At 32.4% G+C, this 24,411-nt stretch overlaps 1 protein-coding gene across 1 annotated transcript; it reads right to left on the bottom strand.

Annotated features, from left to right (window-relative positions):
• Window positions 1-984: 984 nt before the first annotated feature.
• LOC128181433 (protocadherin-like wing polarity protein stan) lies at window positions 985-22,566 on the bottom strand. The gene is made up of 11 exons (XM_052849831.1): window positions 22,408-22,566; window positions 15,310-15,480; window positions 14,392-14,556; window positions 13,983-14,120; window positions 13,638-13,760; window positions 3,403-3,585; window positions 3,086-3,282; window positions 2,564-2,927; window positions 2,072-2,426; window positions 1,726-1,775; window positions 985-1,377 (listed from the first exon to the last, which is right to left on the bottom strand). Exons 1-11 carry the CDS (start codon window positions 22,469-22,471, stop codon window positions 1,325-1,327), a joined length of 1,863 nt encoding a protein of 620 aa, XP_052705791.1. The 5' UTR covers window positions 22,472-22,566; the 3' UTR covers window positions 985-1,324.
• Between the last annotated feature and the right edge of the window lie 1,845 nt (window positions 22,567-24,411).

Below are 24,411 nucleotides of genomic sequence, written 5' to 3' on the forward strand. Positions count from 1 at the left end.
GTGTTCATGGTAAGAACGTTAACAAACTAAAGCATTATATATTGATAATGTTATAAGGTTTTAAACTCTTGCCATATTTAGATATTTTATAGAGTATCTTTAGCCATTTTTAATCCTATTTGGATGAAAGATTTCGAGACAATCCCTTTGAAATAAAAATTAATTCGAACTTTCTGCAGCTGCATCATAGGCGTCGGAAGCAAATTGAAAGTGGGGGGGCTAGACTAATCCTCAGAAATATTGAGAAAAAAGTAATTCCCAAAATCATGGAAATCCTAATCCGGGGGGGGGGGGGGGGGGGGGGGGAGTATACCTTTACTTCCAAAAAAAAAATTACTTATCCAACTTTTCTTTTCCAAAATCAGGAAATTCCTAATCCGGGGGGGGGGGGGGGGGGGGGGGGGCTAGTCTGCTTCTGAATCTAACTTTTCAATCTTTCAAGGTAAATTTAGGAACAATAATCTTTCTTGCGAGAAAAAGTGGGGGGGGGGGGGGGCTGAACCCTCTATCATGCTATGTTTCTATAATGGTTAGGTATAACTTTGCAAAAAAAGTGGGGGGGGGGGGGGGGCTAAGCCCCCCCTAGCCCCCCCGGTTCCGACGCCTATGTGCATTATTTATTTAAAATTGACATGTGTTAATTCATCAACATGGTTTTGAATCAATTTGAAAACAAAAATTTTAGAAAATTCAAAAACCAACTACATATTATACACGTTTGAAAAATGTTCAAAACGTACATGTACATCAAAATTTAAATTTAATTTAAAACCGCTTGATTTGAATATTGCTGTTAATTATTTTTAACATTATTTCAAAATCCATAGTAAACAAAATATGTTGAAAAAAAAGTCTAATGAATGTTTATGCCATAAAAATGTCTTTGGATTACCAGGACATCTGACCGGCTAGTTTTTTTTACAAAAAAAAAACAAAAACAAAAACAAAAACCACACCAAAAAACAAAAACAAAATAAACATGAATATAATTATGCAATCCTCTAGACACATTGTCAGTTCATTTCACAAATCATCGTTGACATGTTTGCACAATAAATATCAATTTCATTTTTCAGCAATAACAATTCATTTAACTAAAACACTTCACTGTTCTTTTGGTTTGATTAAGGAAAATAATGACATCCAAATAGCATCATTAACATGAACTCTACATCCCTTTTGAAAACAATGGCTGTTTAATCGCAAAATAGACTATGTATAAAATATATCCAAATTTGTTCAAAAGCCAGTTAAATATTTCAAGAATCTAGTACGGTAATATTTGTTTTAAAAGAACAGTTAATCTGATCTTCGGTGTCCATTATCAGCGCGGCTTATCCCACACTTTCCAAGGTTTCCATTTTCCCTCCACAAATTCTGTCAAAATATATACATGTAATGAAATTAAGTTCCAAGCCAAAAAAGGAGAAAAATAACTCGTTGAACCAACCAAACTTCGAAATTCTTATAATAAGTTTTTTATGGTTCTTAAAATAAGGGTTGGAGGGAATCGTTAGCAATAAATTAAAAACTTCCAATAAACAAAAAAGTACAATAATATCTCACTAGATGAGGTTCAATTGCCGGAAGTTTATTGCCCTCAGTTGGCGGATAAGAAAATGCTTATTTTTTCCCCAAGATATTAAAAAGGTGAAATTAAAATACATACATGCATCGATAATATTATAGAACTTCATGCCCCCAAATAAAAGAAATTAGATTTACCGCCTAATCTTTCCCGGTCCTGGTCTACTCGACGAGATCTGTACGTTTTCCTGAAACAGAAATGAAATCTCATTTATTCGTCTTGGGAGGCATCAAAATATTACTCGATGTGACAGCGATTTTTTTTTTAAGCAGATGTCTCCTGTCACAATTTATCGGCTCTTACCGACAAGCGAAAAACAATATCGAAACAATTACATATATGCATGCCATTGGGTTTATGACATATACAATAATGAATAAATGTATACACTGTACATGTAATAAATTAGTATCCAACAAAGGTATACGTTTATTAATTTTTTTTTTCAATTTTTTTAAACAGGTATATATGTAAAATACTTACTGATACTTTTTGAAATGGAATCCGTATCGTATACACATATAAAGAATGAGCCCAATCGTTAAAGCAAGGACAACCATGGCTGCCGTGAACCACGCAATATTCCGCGGGTCCTCGAAGAACGTCTTTGATCTATCTGTTGTGGTGGCGGCGGTGGTGGTGGTGGTAGACGGTATGATGATGGTAATGTCCGCAGTGTCAGACAGAAGCCCGCCGTCACGTGCCGTCGCCGTCATGGTGTAGGTGGCGCCCAGGGAGAGCGATGTAATTGCCGCTTTGACGTACAAGTTACCGGTCGTTGTAATTCCAAAGTAGTCTCCCCCAAGAGTTAGTTGATTAAGTTCGTATGTTATTGTACCTGGTTAAAAGAAATGAGAATTTTGCTTTTAAAAATTAATACTCATATATTCATTCAACTTTTTTTGATAAAATGATCATTTGAAATTTAATTTGTGTTTATATTTTCAAGGTAAATATAAGGTGTAACGATCTAACCAAAGGAAGATGTGCTTAGATCTCCGTCCGTTGCGGCTACAGACCCCAGCGTCGTTCCAACGGCTGCTGTATTGGCCGTTGTGAAGGTGTAAGACGCCTGACCAAACGTCGGTGTGTTGTCATTGATGTTGTTGACAGTAACTGTCAGTGTAGCTGTGTCAGTTAGAGCCCCGTCACTGACAGTGATTGGACACGTGATTGACCCAGTTGTTCCTGCCACGTCCATGTCGTAGGCCGAAGTAAAACTGGCGGCTCCGGTTGAAGAGTCGATTGTCACCTCTGTACAGGTCGTGCTGTACGTTATCGTAGAAGAAGCGTCGGGATCGGTAGCCTGAAAATTCGGATTCCCGATGGAAGCTCCCGCCTGACGCAATGAGAGAATGAATGAATATAATAATTTATGGAACAGATTAAAAGTCGTTTCTGTCTTAATTCAGTTAAAAAAAATTTCTTTAGAAAAACAAACAAAACAACAGATTTTAGAATCGAAAAACACTATTATAGGTGTGTATATAAATTTACCCCTGCTTCGTCCGTAACTAATGTGTAGGTGGTTTTTGGAAACGCAGGAGCCTCGTTTTGGTCGATGATACTGACAGTGAGTGTTGTTGTGTCTGACAGAGCGCCCGTGTCTCTGACAGTGACAGTTATCAACACAGTCCGCTCCGCCACAGTCAGCGTCTCATAGTTGATAGAGCTCGCAGTTTGTACAACACCGGCTGTTTAAAATAAAGCGGCACAATACATGTATAATTTATGTTCTTAATATATTAAAATTTACAAGAGACTCGAAGTGTTCAATTGTCAATTTATATAGATAAAAATTTAATAATGCTTACACGTTGACACAATGCTGAAGTAGGTTCCCCCTGAGGTGGGGTTGTAAGTGGCGGAGTAGGTTAGTGTGCCACCGTTGACGTCAGTGGCGGTGTACTGTCTGACGGTGGTGCCCACAGCAACATTCTCAGACACTGACACCGGCGTGGTTAGTTTGTTGGTGATCGTTGGGGCTGAGTTCACATCTATAAAGAACATGTACAGAGTTCATTGTATCAAAAGTTTATGAACCATAAATGTACTGGATTAAAAAAACCCACATTATTCATGAAATCAAAAAGTATTTCAATAAATAGATACATGTAACAATATCTAGTGAAAAGTTTGTGCCAAAAAAAGGTCTAGATCTTTTGTTCCGTCGAAAAATTAGTGACTTATATAGAAAATCAATGACATACTGTACCGGTAGTTATATCATATGGATAAAGGTACGACCTTTTCAACTCCTGATTAGAAAAGACAGCTTTGGTGTAGAAAGTTTGTAAATCAATGCGTGTTTGGCAAAGGGGGTTTTTATGAGCAAAAAAAAAAACAAAAAAAAAACGATATTCGAAATATATTCATTTTTGTTGTTTAGTGAATAAGTTAGTCTGTACGTGTGTCTTATCAAGAGTAACGCGAGAGATAAAATTAAATATGAAAAAATGTGTACATTTTGGACCGCATGTTTTTCATGGGCGAGTCTCTTTTATGATATAACCATCGATTATTCTGAGGTTTAGCTGATATGATGTGGTAATCGGTAATTATCATTTTACATTGCCTTGGAATTCAGTAAACTCGAAGTATACATGTATATACTGGATAGATATACTGATCGTGTGTTTTGAAACCACATGTAAAATGTATACCTAGCTATGGTGTCAGTAAAACTATACATACGTGTCCTACATGGGAATATTTAGCGTGTACATTTTGTACAACATGAACATCTTTTAATCATTTTTGTTGTATAGTTTGCTACGTGTACGTGTACAATGGATGCAATATTGGTGAATCCGACTCTTTCACAGAGAGGACCATACATGCACCATGTACCAAAAGTCCTACGGGGACTCACTTATGGGGTCCGAATTTCCAAGGGGAGGGAGTTACCATTTAATTCTGTAACTATGCAGATTCCAAGATCGGAGGTTCTACACTCAGTCTTTGAAGATTTTCACCAAAATATTGTAAATCATAAAAATTGATCACGTTTGTTACATCTTTGGAGGCTGTGTGGTCATCAATATACTGTAAACCAACTTTTATTCACGAAGACATTATTTCGCGATTTACTCATGCAAAAGTGGTTTGCGACGACTAATGTTTGCGATCAAGCCATATCCAGACCCGTTTTGTTATAACAACTAGACGACATCGCGGCGAGAAATATTCGTGACGACGAGGCCCTCGCTAACCTCGCGAACATTTTTCACACGAATAAAAGTTGGTTTACAATAGTAACCAATCAGATCTACATTAAACCTTTGATATCATTTGACTGGCTACAAGTACATTAATCAATTACACCGTAAAAGAGTTCTATATACTTAAGTAATATATAGAATTTTTCTACATTTTTTACAGAGCTCTTCTTCTAAAGGAGATCAATATAGTCTTAAAATGACCACGACCATGTACATGTAGCCCTTTTAATAGACCTCTTCACGATAACTGCGGTACAGTTCTCTTGCAGGGCAAAAAATGATATACTTTGCCGAAATTTCAGTAGGCAGATAATTAAATGACGAAAATAGACGTTATTATCGAAATTAAATACCAGCAGACAAAATAACGCCCAGTTTTAATATTACTGACGGAATGTGTGACAAAAAGCAGCAGATAATTATTTTCTGTTGCAGGTCGAACCGGCTTGTTATTCTGTGGGTGCAGGGCTTACATGTTTTTTCTACATGTGTGAATGTCTTCAGGACCTGCAGTCTATATGGGTCATTATCAAAATATGCAGACTTTTGAAAAATGTAAAACATGAGAAAATTGTTGCTGAAAAAATTACTTTGATTGCAAAAAACACATTTAACAAACAATGAAGTATAACATCTAAAAATTTGCAAACATTGGAATCTACCATTTAGTTGTTAATTAGACTAAAATATAATGAACTGTGAAAATTTTGTCAGTGGTGTAACAGGCATATAGTATAGGAAAAAATTCTTAAATAAGATAAAATAATTCTTTTAAAATGAGGGACATAAAGTTTATATCAACAAACTTCATTAAAGTTATCAGAATTAGATAACAGAAAATATTTGACACATTTACATAGTGACCAACATAACATTTGAGACAAAGTCCTGATGTTACTCAACAAATTTTTAATTTGAGCATTAAAAAGAACACAACTGGATTTTTCTTTTAATGGAGCATAAAAAAGACATTACTATAAATGCACTGGTGTTTTCAAATATACATGTATCATTGCCAGTTAACTTTATTTGGAGAAAAATGTACATGTTATACCACTGATTATTATGTTTTACCACTGACTTAAAGTTACACCACTGACCTAGCGATAATAAATAAGAGATAAGATAAATAAGAGATAAGTGTATTAAATTTTGTAAAATAAACTAATCTCTATTTTTGATTGCATTTAAAACATGATAAATTTGATCTTAAATAAAAGTTTTCGTACCTCGTTCTTTCAAGATCTGAAGATAGACACACTGTTACACCACTTATAATCAGTATTACACCACTGACACAAAAATGGCATGTAGATGTTTTTTTTTTTTACATGAATTCACTCATTCTTTGATGTTATATTTCATACTGTTGGCATCCACACACTTTTATCCACCTTTTACCGAGTTCGAACTTTCTTTGGCTCATCAATCTCACAAACAACATCGTCAATACTATACCAGCTCATATCAATCATACATTTTGGATTATAAAATTGAAATTTCTCCAAAATCTATGCAAACAACTCATATACACTTACTCTTTGTTTATATATGTTTTTTGAAGCTCAGCTAGCATTTGTTACCTTTTAGCATTTGAAAGATTTTAGTATAACATAATAGGGAACGTGAAATGTCAGTGGAATAACATATCTTATAATACACTATAAGTCAATAAAAAATTTGATTTTTTAATAAAAAAATAAATGTGGATTATTTCATTTCTTTATTAGAATAAATTTGTTTTTACTTCTATTTTTTAATCAAGTATTTAAATGGGTAAAACATAATTAGAGCATACAAAATGTCAATGGTGTTTCAAATAATGTCAATGGTGTAACAGGTCTCATTTTCCAGATTAAGAAAACACAATTGCAATTAAATAGTCAAGCTTTCTTTATTGTGACAGTGTCTAACTTGCAAAATTGATAAATAGCAATTGTTCAAAATGCTCAAAACATAAAGGAAATGGAAGAAAAAGTAAAATAATTAAATAATGTCATGTGGTGTAACAGTTTTGTCAGTGGTGTAACAACAATTTTTGGTTACACCACTGACCGTTATACCACTGATGTATCCATAGTAAATGTAGCAGTATGACCCAAGAGAACAAATACTACACAAAGCTACATCGCCTATGTTATAATGTGATAAACATTCATCATTTATGTGAAAAACTTTTTTGTTCTTTCATAATAGAAAACCTTAAATAGCACGTTATCCCACTGACACAGTTTACATTGTATTTTTCTGAGCATACTAACATATTCTGCCATATTTTTTATTACAATGCTGTCATCACTGATACGTTTATCTTTTTAGTAGCAGGGAATGATGTCACTATGATCTGAGGGATTCCAATTGTAGTACAATATTATTTACTTGATGTATTTTAAGATATTTTTATTTAATTTGCCTTGTAACACCAATGACAAAAATTTTTTGTACAAGCATATATCTCATCAAATTCATTTGTTTTTAAAAGAGAAATTGTTAAGGAGCATAGCAGAAATTAATATATGAATGTTGTTTTGAAAATTAACGTTGATTTTTGGAATAAAACATCAATATTATTGAAGATATTGTAGGTTAAAGACGTTGGAAAAATTTAATGACAACATAAATTCACTGAAATCTCATAACAAATAATATTTTTTTTATACTTTAAGCAGTAAAATTGTCAATTTATTTGTTCAACAATATAGGTTTAAGTTTCTAAAATCCAATGGTACTGTATATATTCCCCAGAACATTATTTTTCCCCCTTGAAATTGACACGCAAAAGGCTGCATATTTTGATAATGACCCATATATGGGTCATTATCAAAATATGCAGACTTTTAAAATATGTAAAACATGAGAAAATTATTGGTGAAAAAATTACTTTGATTGCAAAAAACACATTTAACAAACAATGAAGTATAACATCTAAAAATTTGCAAACATTGGAATCTACCATTTGGTTGATAATTAGACTAAAATTAAATGAACTGTGAAAATTTTGTCAGTGGTGTAACAGGCATATAGTATAGGAAAAAATTCTTAAATAAAATAAAATAATTCTTTTAAAATGATGGACATAAAGTTTATATCAACAAACTTCATTTAAAGTTATTAGAATTAGATAACAGAAAATATTTGACACATTTACATAGTGACCAACATAACATTTGAGACAAAGTCTTGATGTTACTCAACAAATTTTTAATTTGAGCATTACAAAGAACACAACTGGATTTTTCTTTTAATGGAGCATAAAAAAGACATTATTGTAAATGCACTGGTGTTTTCAAATATACATGAATCATTGTCAGTTAATTTTATTTGGAGAAAAATGTACACGTTACACCACTGATTATTATGTTTTACCACTGACTAAAAGTTACACCACTGACCTAGCGATAATAAATAAGAGATAAGCGTGTTAAATTTTGTAAAATAAACTAATTTTTATTTTTGATTGCATTTAAAACATAATAAATTTGATCTTAAATAAAAGTTTTCGTGCCTCCTTCTTTCATAATCTGAAGATAGACACACTGTTACACCACTTATAATCAGTGTTACACCACTGACACAAAAATGGCATGTAGATGTTTTTTTTTACATGAATTCACTCATTCTTTGATGTTATATTTTTTACTACTGGCATCCACACACTTTTATCCACCTTGTACCGAGTTCGAACTTTCTTCGGCTCATCAATCTCACAAACAACATCTTCAATACTATACCAGCTCATATCATTCATACACTTTGGATAATAAAATTGAAATTTCTCCAATTTTCTCCAAAATCTATGCATACAATGCATATACACTTCCTCTTTGTCTATATATGTTTTTTGAAGCTCAGCTAGCATTTGTTACCTTTAAGTATTGAAAGATTTTAGTATAACATAATAGGGAATGTGAAATGTCAGTGGAATAACATATATTATTGTACACTATAAGTCATTAAAAAATTTGATTTTTTAATAAAAATATGATGTGGATAATTTCATTTCTTTATTAGAATAAATTTGTTTTTACTTTTATCTTTTAATCAAGTATTTAAATGGGTAAAACATAATTAGAGCATACAAAATGTCAATGGTGTTTCAAATAATGTCAATGGTGTAACAGGTCTCATTTTCCAGATTAAGAAAACACAATTGCAATTAAATAGTCAAGCTTTCTTTATTGTGACAGTGTCTAACTTGCAAAATTGATAAATAGCAATTGTTCAAAATGCTCAAAACATAAAGGAAATGGAAGAAAAAGTAAAATAATTAAATAATGTCATGTGGTGTAACAGTTTTGTCAGTGGTGTAACAACAATTTTTGGTTACACCACTGACCGTTATACCACTGATGTATCCATAGTAAATGTAGCAGTATGACCCAAGAGAACAAATACTACACAAAGCTACATCGCCTATGTTATAATGTGATAAACATTCATCATTTATGTGAAAAACTTTTTTGTTCTTTCATAATAGAAAACCTTAAATAGCACGTTATCCCACTGACACAGTTTACATTGTATTTTTCTGAGCATACTAACATATTCTGCCATATTTTTTATTACAATGCTGTCATCACTGATACGTTTATCTTTTTAGTAGCAGGGAATGATGTCACTATGATCTGAGGGATTCCAATTGTAGTACAATATTATTTACTTGATGTATTTTAAGATATTTTTATTTAATTTGCCTTGTAACACCAATGACAAAAATTTTTTGTACAAGCATATATCTCATCAAATTCATTTGTTTTTAAAAGAGAAATTGTTAAGGAGCATAGCAGAAATTAATATATGAATGTTGTTTTGAAAATTAACGTTGATTTTTGGAATAAAACATCAATATTATTGAAGATATTGTAGGTTAAAGACGTTGGAAAAATTTAATGACAACATAAATTCACTGAAATCTCATAACAAATAATATTTTTTTTATACTTTAAGCAGTAAAATTGTCAATTTATTTGTTCAACAATATAGGTTTAAGTTTCTAAAATCCAATGGTACTGTATATATTCCCCAGAACATTATTTTTCCCCCTTGAAATTGACACGCAAAAGGCTGCATATTTTGATAATGACCCATATATGGGTCATTATCAAAATATGCAGACTTTTAAAATATGTAAAACATGAGAAAATTATTGGTGAAAAAATTACTTTGATTGCAAAAAACACATTTAACAAACAATGAAGTATAACATCTAAAAATTTGCAAACATTGGAATCTACCATTTGGTTGATAATTAGACTAAAATTAAATGAACTGTGAAAATTTTGTCAGTGGTGTAACAGGCATATAGTATAGGAAAAAATTCTTAAATAAAATAAAATAATTCTTTTAAAATGATGGACATAAAGTTTATATCAACAAACTTCATTTAAAGTTATTAGAATTAGATAACAGAAAATATTTGACACATTTACATAGTGACCAACATAACATTTGAGACAAAGTCTTGATGTTACTCAACAAATTTTTAATTTGAGCATTACAAAGAACACAACTGGATTTTTCTTTTAATGGAGCATAAAAAAGACATTATTGTAAATGCACTGGTGTTTTCAAATATACATGAATCATTGTCAGTTAATTTTATTTGGAGAAAAATGTACACGTTACACCACTGATTATTATGTTTTACCACTGACTAAAAGTTACACCACTGACCTAGCGATAATAAATAAGAGATAAGCGTGTTAAATTTTGTAAAATAAACTAATTTTTATTTTTGATTGCATTTAAAACATAATAAATTTGATCTTAAATAAAAGTTTTCGTGCCTCCTTCTTTCATAATCTGAAGATAGACACACTGTTACACCACTTATAATCAGTGTTACACCACTGACACAAAAATGGCATGTAGATGTTTTTTTTTACATGAATTCACTCATTCTTTGATGTTATATTTTTTACTACTGGCATCCACACACTTTTATCCACCTTGTACCGAGTTCGAACTTTCTTCGGCTCATCAATCTCACAAACAACATCTTCAATACTATACCAGCTCATATCATTCATACACTTTGGATAATAAAATTGAAATTTCTCCAATTTTCTCCAAAATCTATGCATACAATGCATATACACTTCCTCTTTGTCTATATATGTTTTTTGAAGCTCAGCTAGCATTTGTTACCTTTAAGTATTGAAAGATTTTAGTATAACATAATAGGGAATGTGAAATGTCAGTGGAATAACATATATTATTGTACACTATAAGTCATTAAAAAATTTGATTTTTTAATAAAAATATGATGTGGATAATTTCATTTCTTTATTAGAATAAATTTGTTTTTACTTTTATCTTTTAATCAAGTATTTAAATGGGTAAAACATAATTAGAGCATACAAAATGTCAATGGTGTTTCAAATAATGTCAATGGTGTAACAGGTCTCATTTTCCAGATTAAGAAAACACAATTGCAATTAAATAGTCAAGCTTTCTTTATTGTGACAGTGTCTAACTTGTAAAATTGATAAATAACAATTGTTCAAAATGCTCAAAATATAAATGAAATGGAAGAAAAAGTAAAATAATTAAATAATGTCATGTGGTGTAACAGTTTTTTCAGTGGTGTAACAACAATTTTTGGTTACACCACTGACCGTTATACCACTGATGTATCCATAGTAAATGTAGCAGTATGACCCAAGAGAACAGATACTACACGAAGCTACATAGCCTATGTTATAATGTGATAAACATTCATCATTTATGTGAAAAACTTTTTTGTTCTTTCATAATAGAAAACCTTAAATAGCACGTTATCCCACTGACACAGTTTACATTGTATTTTTCGGAGCATACTAACATTTTCTGTCATATTTTCTATCACAATGATGTCATCACTGATACATTTATCTTTTTAGTAGCAGGGAATGATGTCACTATGATCTGGGGGATTCCAACTGTAGTACAATATTATTTACTTGATGTATTTTAAGATATTTTTATATAATTTGCCTTGTAACACCAATGACAAAAATTTTTTGTACAAGCATATATCTCATCAAATTCATTGTTTTTAAAAGAGAACTTGTTAAGGAGCATAGCAGAAATTAAAATATGAATGTTGTTTTGAAAATTAACGGCGATTTTTGGAATAAAACATCAATATTATTGAAGATATTGTAGGTTAAAGACGTTGGAAAAATTTAATGACAACATAAATTCACCGAAATCTCATAACAAATAATATTTTTTTTATACTTTAAGCAGTAAAATTGTCGATTTATTTGTTCAACAATATGGGTTTAAGTTTCTAAAATCCAATGGTACTGTATATATTCCCCAGAACATTATTTTTCCCCCTTTAAATTGACACTGACGCAAAAGGCTGCATATTTTGATAATGACCCATATAGCAACCAGCTGCGGTCTTGAACGCACACATTTAAGGAATAAAGAATCATTCTTTGAGTATTATGAGGTGATAATTTTGGTCGGGGCGTGATCATTCCAACAAAGCCCGAAGGCCCGGGCTTTATGATAGATTTGATCATGCCCCGACCGAAATTATCATCTCATAATATTCGAAGAATGATTCCTTATTACTTATATTTACATAATTTTCAGTCACTCTTCGATTAAATGTTTAAATATAAAAGAGCAAACCCCGCTGGCGCCCCATTTGAAGTTATTGGACTGTATAGTACAAAATCGATACGTAGTGTTATCACAGGCAAAGACACTGAAACATGTAAATATACGGAAATATAAATTACTTCTTCTACAAAATCTACCTCAATCGTGACTTTGTAACAGTACTGTTCTCGTGCTCTACATGAAGAACCATTTTAACAATACCTTGGACTTTCAGTAGCCTTTAGTGTAACTCTATTTTTCTTGCGTCAAAACAAGTTTAAAATGACGCTGGTTTCAAGTAAAATATACACAGATTGCATAGTTATAGCTCAAAAGTCAGACAAATCTTGTCGATTTCAAAGAGTCATGGCCTATAATGGTAATAAAATAGACAGGCCAACGTCACATTGCTGTTAGACAAATCTACTCAAAGTCCAAGCTCTCGTTAAAATGGTTCTAATTTTGTTACTACATAACATATAATTGCATGAAAAAAAAAGACTGAATGTAGATTGTATAGGCGGCTAGTTTTTTAGGATGGATTTCGTCATCTTACTCAAAGGTATAATAGTAGTTCTCATTACTTGACTACTGAAAGCAAATAAAGCTTTGTTTAAGAAAGACTTTTAGTTTTTTAAATTAATAAGGTATGAAGCTGGTTGTCCTTCATTCAATAATTTCCACATTCTAAGTTAAACAAGAAGAATGTGGTTTCGATTAATGAATTAATTATTCACATCAGCAAAATAGAAAAAAAAAACACCGTCAAATTTTAAATAGAAGTCAACAACTTCACCATATAGCGGAAGATATCAATGATCATAATGATGTATAATTTTGCTACATGTAATGAACTGAATTCTAAGGTCCTGGCCAGAATACTGCAAACATATTATATTTGGCGGATATTAGTTTTTGAACAAGTTGGCTTGGATTTCAATTAGCGTATTCATGAATGTGAATATTAAATGCATGGCATTTAGTGATGCTTTTGATTTAGCGGAAGGCGCATTCCGCCAAAAGCGCTTAAAAGAAAACACATCCAAATGAAGTACGTTTACGGTACGCTCGAACGATTTCGCTAATCAAACGGGGTGCTCTTGTTTCAAACTTGTATGACAAGCGGCATTATTTTAAATTTTGTGTGAAATTGAATGTACGGTATTTCACTATAAAAATACAAAACAAAATTTTATTGGAAATTTCTCTCCCTTTTCTTTGGAACTACTTACTAGTAATAGTGACGGAGAGAACTTTGGGGCCAACCTTCGTCCTACTGTCATTGACGTAAACATTGATGTCATATCCGCCGACGGTCGTTCCTTCTAGAGAGGCCGTCGTTAAGATAGCCCCCGCTAATTACAATGAAAGAATTACAGCAAATATTATATAATTATCGTTTCTGTATGAACTTGATATATTTGTCTGACACTTATGAAAGGTTGCTATCGATTAATAATTGATACGTAAATGTCGCGTATCAAATCCATACTAAATGAAATGTAAAATCTAAGAATTTCTTTAAAGAGCAAACACATTTTTTGTACATTTTGCATATATTTAATGCTAAAACTTACAGGCAAAAACCTCAAATGGACATCCAGTTGGGTCGCAAATTATCTCAAAGTACAATTGATCCCCTTCAGTGTCGGAAGCACTTATGGTAAATATGGTGACGCCACTTCCGGTGGTGGTGCTATCGACACTTATGCTTGCTAAATTAATGAAATCAAAGTCAATTCTTATTCACTGGTACACATGTATCAACACATACCGATTTTGAAAACATATATGAATTGTATTAACAAAAGATTAAACGTACAAAAAAAATTCATTGATTTCATAATGTACGAAACGGAGACTGTGACAACCTACCCTGACTTCCACAGCTCCCCCCCCCCCCCACCCTTTCAACCAAACAAAAAAAAACTCATATATCAAAACCCCAAAACAAGAGTTATACATTTTATTCTTTTTTTAACCCACCAGGGACATTGTTGATGGTCGGTGGAGTGTTTTTGGTGATGTGGACCTGTAGAATCTGAGAGACGGTGCTACCAGAGGGCGCTCCAGTACACGTGACCGTTACATCGAAGCTGTTGGGATAAGTCAGGCCCGTTGGATTGGCGTTTACATACACGCCATAATTTGCTGTAAAATATGACACTATTTATCGTACATCTACTCACATATACATGCACAAAAACAATATGTATAAATGTATCTTACCAGTATAAAGCTATTTGCCTGCGCACGAATATATACAATGTAGTTACACATTCCCTTATTTATCTTTTAAATATTACATTCCATCATAAGTAAAAATATGGCAATATTAAGTAGCTTAAGTTTACTTACAGCGTATATTTAAGTACCTTTAATAAATGATGTTGAAATCATTTATTTACGTTGGCAAGATCTCATTTTGTACTTTAGTTTTTATGAGTATTTACATATAGGTCTGAATCGTTGAAACGTTCAGCTACATTCAAAACGTTGAATACAAGAACTCAGATCAGACCTCCAACGACATAGCAGTTTTAGTATTAACCATTTTTGGAAGTTTTGGCTCTTCCTTCTGTGGAATTAACTAAACGTCAACGATTTCAACCATTCCAGATAACAAATATAAAAAAGTATTCAAAGAGAATATAACTGAATAACAGTAAAATACGTTCATTAAAGTATCTATCACAAATTATGGTTAGATTATTAATAAATAATTTTCATTTTTCATATTTTTATTGTTAATGCTCATTTTAGTATGACATTGCGATTGATTGAGATTTCCATCTTTACAAGAAAATGCCATTTTATCTTTTTTTCTTACATAATGAAAACTCAAAATTTATTAACGATGTCAGGAACAAGTTTATTATTAGGTCTAGAGAGAGTAACACCTACTTGAGCCGGACACTATTTTCATGAAGAAGTTGGCCACGGTGTTCATGCTACAGGTCACGGTGTCCCCCGCGGTGACCCCGGAATACACCACTGTGTGTATAAGGGTCTCCGCTATGGTGTCTTCTGGGAGATCATAGGCGGTCGGTAGACTCGTGATAGCAAGCGGCTGAGCTATAAATTATAAAAAAAAAAAATTCTCGAATATTAGTGGTTACTTTGGCTTCATTAATGTTCGCGTTTTTTAACTGATTCCAGTTGTGATTGGGGTTTTAAAGGGGCATGGTTACGATTTTGGTCAAAAATTATTTTTCCATTTTTAATATTTACAATGCTTCAGTAAGGCATTTTTAATAGGCAACCAAAACTTTGGGTGTCGTTCGTTGAGTTATACATGTAAGCAAGTTACAGAGCTTGCAATTCTTTGCTGTGTAAACAAAGCTTTTGTTTGCATTTTGAATGTTGAGTTAAAAATTCCAATTTTATACCTAAAATGAATGTGTTAAACGTTAGGAAATGTTTATTTTTGCTTAAAATGAATAAGAAGATAGACAAATCAGCTTGAAAAAGATTTGTTTACCTGTATATTGAACCAATGTAAACAAAAACAGGACACGAGCCTTGTTTACATGACAAAGAATTGTGAGCCCTGTATCTTGCTTATGACTTTAGGACTGACTCTCAAATTTCATTTGATCATTAGAAATGCTTTCCTTAAGCATTGTAAATAATAAAAACAGAAAAACAGAATTTGACCAAAATCGTGACCATGCCCCTTTAAAGAGGCCCCTCAGTAAGTTTAATGACCAACCAATCAGATATGTTATACATGTATGTCTTAACCTATTAGTTAAAACAAACTTTATTATAATTTAGCTTTGAAATTTGAATGCAGACAAAGCCATTTATCGCAAGAAAACCATAATTACATGTACATTTTTTGTATAGTAATGGTCACGATTAGCTGCAGGTCTATAACTCCTGACCTGAAATTATTTGGATGTACGACCTGGGAGCTACAGTGCCTCCCATATAAAAAAAAAATGCAGTCTACGGCGAAAAAAAAAATTGCGCTAGTTATGGACGAAACAACTGAATATCTAATTTTTTTTTTTTTTGATTATTAGAAAATACAATCTACGGTATACAATTGTTTTATTCATGATCGAAACAGTTGAAGTTATTGAAAGTGCAACGTACATGTGATACAAATTGACGTTTGGCTCTCGCAGCGTGCAATTCCTGTAGGCACCGTACTTTTGTTTTACAATTAATTAAATGCACCAGACGTACACGTACGTTTTCATTGGGAACGGCAGTAATTAATACAATGTAACATTCGCGTCGTAGGTCACCTGCAAGTCAATCGTACTGATGTGTCTCTGTGCCCATAACATAATTCATTTTTCAATTTAATACCATAGAATATTGAAAACTTTTCTAAAATCTATTAAAAAAAATTTTTCAAAAAAATCTAATTTCAGCTAATTAATTATTATTTAAAATAATTTTCCAGGCCAATGTGATATTTTTAAATAAGTTACAATTTTGTGACTATTTTTTAACTGTACAATATTTTCAAAAAAGCTTCGACTAAACTTTCAATCAAATTACTTTGCTTTTACAAATATTTTAATGTTATGATTAAAAAAGTAACACATTTACGCTTCGTTCATTCATTTAAAAAATCAAGGTACATACAATTTTTTAAAATTCCAGTATTCTAATTTTGATACAATTATAAAAATGATACTATAAAATTTTAGTGGTCATATGAGAAGATAATGAATATTTCAAAATGGAGGAAGTATTCTATTCACAAAGTAAAATTATCATCCTCACGAATACAACTTTCTTCAGTAGGATGTGTTCAAGTGTTTGTGTAGTAGTTTTAGTTAAAAAATATCGTTCTGCGCGTAAATATCTTTTTTTCTCCTTATTTCGAAAATGTATATTATTCTATCCAAGCACGCTTGCAAGTCAAAATGATCGGACAATCTTTTGCCTTTTCTCTAATCTCTATAATAAACTTTAATATCTAGTTCCTTCTTGTTCTGTTTTTATTTATTTTTTTTTGCCTTCCATTTTTTTGTCAAGAACGTGTTTTTTTGAAAATTCAGTTTTTAGCTCACCTGAGCCAAAGGTTCAGGTAAGCTTTTCTGATCACAATTTGTCCGTTGTCTGTCGTTGTCGGCGTTGTCGTCGTCTTCGTCGTTGTAAACTTTTCACATTTTCATCTTCTTCTCAAGAACCACTGGGCAGATTTCATACAAATTTGGCACAAAGCACCACTAGGTGAAGGGGATTCAATTTTGTTCAAATGAAGGGCCACGCCCTCTTTAAAGGGGAGATAATTGAGAATTATTGAAAATTTGTTGGTATTTTTCAAAAATCTTTTTCTCAAAAACTATTCCGCCTGAAAAGCTTAAACTTGTATGGAGGCATCCTCAGGTAGTGTAGATTCAAGTTTGTTCAAATCATGGTCCCTGTGGGTAGGGTGGGGCTACAATAAGGGGATCAAGTTTTACATAAGAATGTATAGAGAAAATCTTTAAAAATCTTCTTCTCAAAAACTCTTAGGCCAGAAAAGCTCAAATTAAAATGGAAGCATCCTCAGGTAGTGTAGATTCAAGTTTGTTCAAATCATAGCGCTGGGGTAGGGTGGGGCCACGATGGGGGATCAAGATTTACGTAGGAATATATTAATAGTCTTTAGAGAAAATCTTTAAAAATCTTCTTCTCAAAAACTATTAGGCCAGAAAAGCTCAAATTAAAAAAATGAAAGCATCCTCAGGTAGTGTAGATTCAAGTTTGTTCAAATCATAGTGTCTTGGGTAGGGTGGGGCCACAATGGTGGATCAAGATTTACATAGGAATATATAGAGAAAATCTTTAAAAATCTTCTTCTCAAAAACTATTCGGCCAGAAAAGCTCAAATTAAAATGGAAGCATCCTCAGGTAGTGTAGATTCAAGTTTGTTCAAATCATAGTGTCTGGGGTAGGGTGGGGCCACAATGGGGGATCAAGATTTACATAGGAATATATAGAGAAAATCTTTAAAAATCGTCTTCTTAAAAACTATTAGGCCATGAAAGCTCAAATTTGAGTGGAAGTATCCTCAGATAGTGTAGATTCAAGTTTGTTCAAATCATGGTCCCCGGGGATAGGGTGGGGCCACGATTGGGGGATACATTTTTATACAGGAATATATTAATAGAGAAAATCTTTAAAAAAAATCTTTTAAAAACTCTTTGGCCAAGAAATCTTAAATTGGCGTGTAACTATCCTCAGATAATGTAGATTTTAGTTTATTCAAATCATGGTCCCTGGGGGTAGGGCGGGGCCACAATGGGGGATAAATTTTTATATATATAGAAAATCTTTAAAAATATTCTTCTCAAAACTATTAGGCCAGGAAAGCCCAAATTTGAAGCATCCCCAGATCGTATAGATTCAAGTTTGTTTAGATAATAGTCCAGGGGTAGGGTGAGGCCACAATGGGGGATGAATTTTTACATAGGAATATAAAGAGAAAATCTTTAAAAATCTTCTTTTTGAAGACTATTTGGCCAGAAAAGCTTAAAATTGTGTAGAAGCATCCTTGGGTAGTGTAAATTCAAGTTTGCAAAATCACAGTCCCTAGTGGTAGGGCGGGGCCGTGATGGCCATAGGATAATATAGAGAAAATCTTTAAAAAAATATTCTGGGAAAGTTTTCGGTCCAAAACTCAGTACTTAGTGTGAAAGCACAGGTTATGCAGATTTGAGTTTGATGAAACCATGATTCCCTAGAGAAAATTGGGGCCACGAAATGGGGGGGGGGGGGTATATAGGAATAGAGAAAAATCTTCTTACAGGTACAACAACAAAAGGGGCTTGGTATTTACCAAAAAAAGAGGTGGATAAAAATTGGCAGATTTTCAATTTTTTTTAGCAAGATCTACTGTACTTAGTTGTCAAGATATTTTGATACTATAATGCTAATTTTATCAGAATTAAGGCAATTGTTGCTCAGGTGAGCGATGTGGCCCCTGGGCCTCTTGTTAAGTTGATGGCGTGTACAAGCGACTTGCAGTCAATGTACGTGTAACGCAAGGGACAAGTGAGATCTCCTTACGTCATTCCTGCAAGTCAAGTCGTTAGCTTATCTTACGGGTTTCTGGAGTGAAATGCAAAGCCAACATACTTTTTCAGATATTACAAGGAAACTGTGGCATGGTGATTGTTGTGTGTGTCCAACAGCCACCTGCGTGCTTACGGGAGGAGTATGTGCTTCCAAAATCGTATGATGCACTTACGTGTTTAGCAAGATTTTCATTAAAAATCCGCCTTAGACCACCCGTAGACGCACGTACATTGTGACTAAGGCTTTAGCTGCTTTAAGTGCCCTCAAGTTGTGCCATCCTCTACATACTAATGATACTTAAACTAGGACAAGAAATCGAAAATTTTAATTTGCGACTCCTCTCCATTATTTAATGTTGGAATTAATAATTAACTAGCGTTATTTGCATGATTTACTTCAGATATATCGGTGAATTTTCACTCTTTAAATGCCAAAACATTTTATTTTACATGTACATGTATCTAAACCTGCAGAAGAAGACGTCCAAGGGAAACCATGGTACCCCACTCATTTAAGATCATTTAAGATCAAGTATAGCTTAATAGTATGTCAATTTAAAAACATTTAATTTGTGACCTGGCCTCAGGATTATGCAGTATTTTATATAACATAGACGACTTCAGTCATTTATAAAATGAATATTAATCATAGAAATGACGCTTTAAATGGCCGTAACATATGGAGACGTTTAATATTACTTCATATTTTCGATGTTTTTAATCAAATTACAAACAAAGTACAAAAGTTTTGACTTAATTAAGTCTAAGACTGCTTCATAATCATGGGGCCTAGCCCCAGGATCATGGGGCATTTCAGATTAAAGTCCAAATTCTGATCATTCAGGAAAAGGATTTTTATCCTGAAATTACGCTTAAAAATTCTAAGTGTCAACGTAATAAAGAGATACATTTTAACAGCATTACATTTTTTGGATGTTTTTAATCACATGAAAATGAGACAGTGTACAAGTTCTGACCCAGGTCTAAAATTACTCCTTAGTCATGGAGTCTGGTGTTGACATCATACGGAACATAAATACATGATCATGAATTTACCTGGTTCTGAACGCTTCGTTTTAAATATTGGAGGATTATCAGAAGAAGATTTTTTTGTGTAAAATGGTGAATACTAGCATCAGATTACAAGAAACTACATTGTATACATTATTTTAACAGAATTGAGATGACACCGAGGCATTAAGTTGAGATTTATATGTTTATTAAAAACTAAAACATGTTTTTATTCAAATTAAAATTGATAAAAAAATTTAAAGTTTAAAGACAGACGTAGCAAACAGACAAATAAATAAACGCTAGACACACACAAAAAATGTTCAGAAAAGCTCACCCATTGTAAAAAAAAAAAAACCCACCCTAATATCTAAATACTAGTATGTCAAAAACTCGCAATATCTGAGTACACTGTTTTTATTATTTTTGACGATTGCTTTCAAAACACATCGATTTATCTTTGAACTTTAGGTGGTTAAAATTTCAAAAGTTATTGATCTTGTCTTTAATGTCAACGTCCTTTGAGTTACAGACAAGTCATCTCTAAAAACGCCTACCCGAGAAGACACTGTTCTTTTAAAGCTCTTTAACGTTGTCATTTCAGTTTTGCAATATGCTATATCATCTTTGTTATAGAAGTGTTTATCTCAATGTCGCTACATGTGTAAACAACATTTTTATCTATAGATCTATAGCAAATTGTTTACAATTTATACGTCTGTTGTTCACCCCCTGCGAATGTTATTGTCATTTAGATTCTAGACCACGTGGTTTTATTTGACCCTTTCAATTTCACAGTAAAAATCGTGCTTCGTGTTTATAGTCTATTTTATAGAATCTAGGTACTTGTTGTCAAATATATATATTCTAGACGTATATTGATTTTAAACTTTATTTTCATTAATTGGTGGATAAAATGTGTTCTAGAAATAAATGTGACAATACAAAAAATAGTTTTTTTTCTGCTGTTGCAACAATTAACATGCGTAGTAGAGATCCCCTTAGGAATTAATTTTCGATCCGCGCCTGACCTAGTAATAACATCAATAGTGTAAGAGACTATACTATTTTATGCATAATGTTCCTTGAAAATGGCTTGATATACTAAGTTTTTATGCAAAGCATTCACCCATTTAAAAAAAACAACATAGTATTGCACACCACAAGCATTAAACATGGCTATGATTTTATTTAGCAACCCAATGTTTATATTTTCAACCACTCTACACGTGGTTGAACAGGAACGATAACTCTGTTCTGAATATCATCCTTAATTTTGAATAACCGCTAAATGGTGAAATAAGACATACATCTTAAAAGATTTTGATGTTTTAACATAAATCAAAGTAGGATATGATATGAAAATTGACCAGTACTTAGATGTTTTGAGAATATTATCCGAACACTTATACTTCCGCTCGAAATTTCACAGGAACTTAACAAATCTCGGTGAAGTATCGTGATTTTTCATTCGAGCACCTCTGGATTTATTACACACTTAGCATCGATAAAGAAAACATTCCGAACACATTCGCAGGGGTGTTGTTTATCACAGAGATAAACACGGGAAAGGCGAAGAAATCTGCTGCTTACACATCACTATTTTCTGTACACCTGTTTCGCATAAATACAATCACTATCTTACAAAAAGAAATGAGGCGGCGATAACGAACAGTGTAGTCCAAAGGAAAAAATCAAAACAGAAGGAGAGCAAACACAGACCTCGACAAAAATTAGAGGTAAGATCAGGTGCCATGGAGGAGTAAGCCGGTCACACCCGCCGTTTGCTCTTTGTCGTAATCGAGAAAACGAAAAAAGATAGACAATTTGGTGATTGATAAAGGATAAAGGCCAAACAACAAGTATGAAAACCGCCAGTCATCATACGACAATTACAATATTACATGACCATACCATTACAATATTACATTATTATATTACATGTATTTTAGTGAGATTTACTTACCATCACTGTAGTATACCGCAAAGAAGAAAATAATGAAAACAAAACAAATTCCTTGTTTAAACATCACAACAATTTCGCTTGTTCCCTTGCGGGTTTTTTAGGTGTCGTGATATCAAGTTCAGAATAAATTTAAATATAAAGTCATCAAAAAGTTTTATAGAATAAACTACACCGATGATTATTCGATCGATCGATTTAAACTGACGAAAATTTGTTGACTCCATTTCTATCTATGAGGTTTTTGTTAAAGGGTAAATAATGGTATTTAAAAGGACTTCAATGTAGTGTTGAAAAGATGATGAATGCCTGTTGCATTACTCGAGTGAAATCACTTGGCGAAGAGAAGTTATGGCCATAGAAATGGTTCCTCTTTTGTAAGGGAAAAAGAAAGGAAGAAATAAAACGAATTTTTAAAAGACGTTTTCTTTCTCCTTTGTGATGTCATTGCTCAAGATGTGTATTGCAGTTCGATCGATCGCTTTAAGAAATCACATATCCTAATATAAATTATATATATATAAAACGCGTTTGATTTGGCATTTAAAGAAATACTGAAAGAATTTGCAGACTATTTACAAATACATGTAACGATGAACGCTTGTTTATGATAGTAGACCTATTTTCATCTTAATTATTAAAAACCGCCATTTGGAGAGTTTCTATTTAGAATTAGCTGGTGAAACGGATGGCACATAAATAAAATATCTTCCTAAATATTCAAATCTGATTCTAAAGAGGCTGAGTAATCAACAAATTAACCGCCAGATCTACCTAAAATTTAAAGAAATGACTTGCAGCTATTAGCTTTAATCATTTTGCAAGGGAAAATCCATATATTTCACCTTTTAAACTTGGGATACGTTCCTTTATTTTCATATAGAACTCTTCTTCCACATGAGATTAAAACAGTCTAAAAATGGCCACTACCGTCTAACCCTCTTAAGAAATACATGTGCCATTCCTCTTTGACTTTAATTAGATACCATAAGCGGCGTGATACATGAACTTTAAAAGTGCGCAAGTAAATCAAAGGCAAGCCAAATCATCAACCAGGCGAGTCTATCAATACACGATGTGCAGTTTTAAAAGTCCCATGTCGGATATATATATATATATATATATATATATATATATATATATATATATCAATGTTATTCCAGATGACTCTGTCTTTTATGTCATGATAATTTAAATGTCTAAAATGGCTATGACAAAAACATAATATTAACGTTATATGGTTTTGTGACCTGCATATTTCTAAGAAGAGCAAGAAAAAAAAACCAATACCAAATTTAAAAAAAAATGAATTTTGGTATCAATTCTTGTGAGTTCATAGGAGGATCTCCAAAGATTTGATAAGGTATCATTTAATAAACGTAAACTTCATAATGCGGTGTAGTTTTTAAGTTAGAATAAGCATGTTCCAAATTTCTTCACGCAGTTCCGGCTTTTTGTCCTGTACAGCATAATGTTCTACCGCGGCAAAGGCGTCAAAATGATGCGACGGAATATTACTCAGAATCAATCTATTGAAATATTCCTCGAAAAAATGAATTAACTCTTTGATAGTTTATAACTATTGTTTTCTATAAAGACCTCTCATATCTGCAATGTATTCTGGGAGAGATTTTTTCAATCGTAATAAGATATTACGCCAATTACACGAATTTAGCAAATGTACCATTGATGTGTTAGTTAAGAATCATTTTTATTTAATATATATGACCCTTCCTTTCATTCAGTATTTTTTAACATTTGATCATCTTCTAAACGAACATCAGGCTGTGTACTCTAGAAAATTGAATTGTACTTGTATAACGGTATCATCCAATCAAAAACCATGTTCTATAAAGAAAGTAGAAAGTTTAACACTGATTGATAGAAATATTTCTCCTTTTTAATTAATGCCTGTGAACGTCTGGCGATTGAAATGCATAAAAGGATAAAATGTCAATGAAACATACAAACACTTCAGAAGATAATGCAGAATAGGTAGGAACCAGT

Source organism: Crassostrea angulata, chromosome 4 (assembly GCF_025612915.1).
Source record: "Crassostrea angulata isolate pt1a10 chromosome 4, ASM2561291v2, whole genome shotgun sequence".
Classification (NCBI taxonomy): Eukaryota; Metazoa; Mollusca; class Bivalvia; order Ostreida; family Ostreidae; genus Magallana; species Magallana angulata.

Excerpts from the sequence above, each read along its gene's own strand:
- LOC128181433 (XM_052849831.1), bottom strand. The coding sequence starts at position 22,471 with ATGTTTAAACAAGGAATTTGTTTTGTTTTCATTATTTTCTTCTTTGCG. Across the intron at positions 15,481-22,407 it reads TGCGGTATACTACAGTGATG|CTCAGCCGCTTGCTATCACG; the intron begins GTAAGTAAATCT and ends TATAATTTATAG. Across the intron at positions 14,121-14,391 it reads GACCATCAACAATGTCCCTG|CAAGCATAAGTGTCGATAGC; the intron begins GTGGGTTAAAAA and ends TCATTAATTTAG.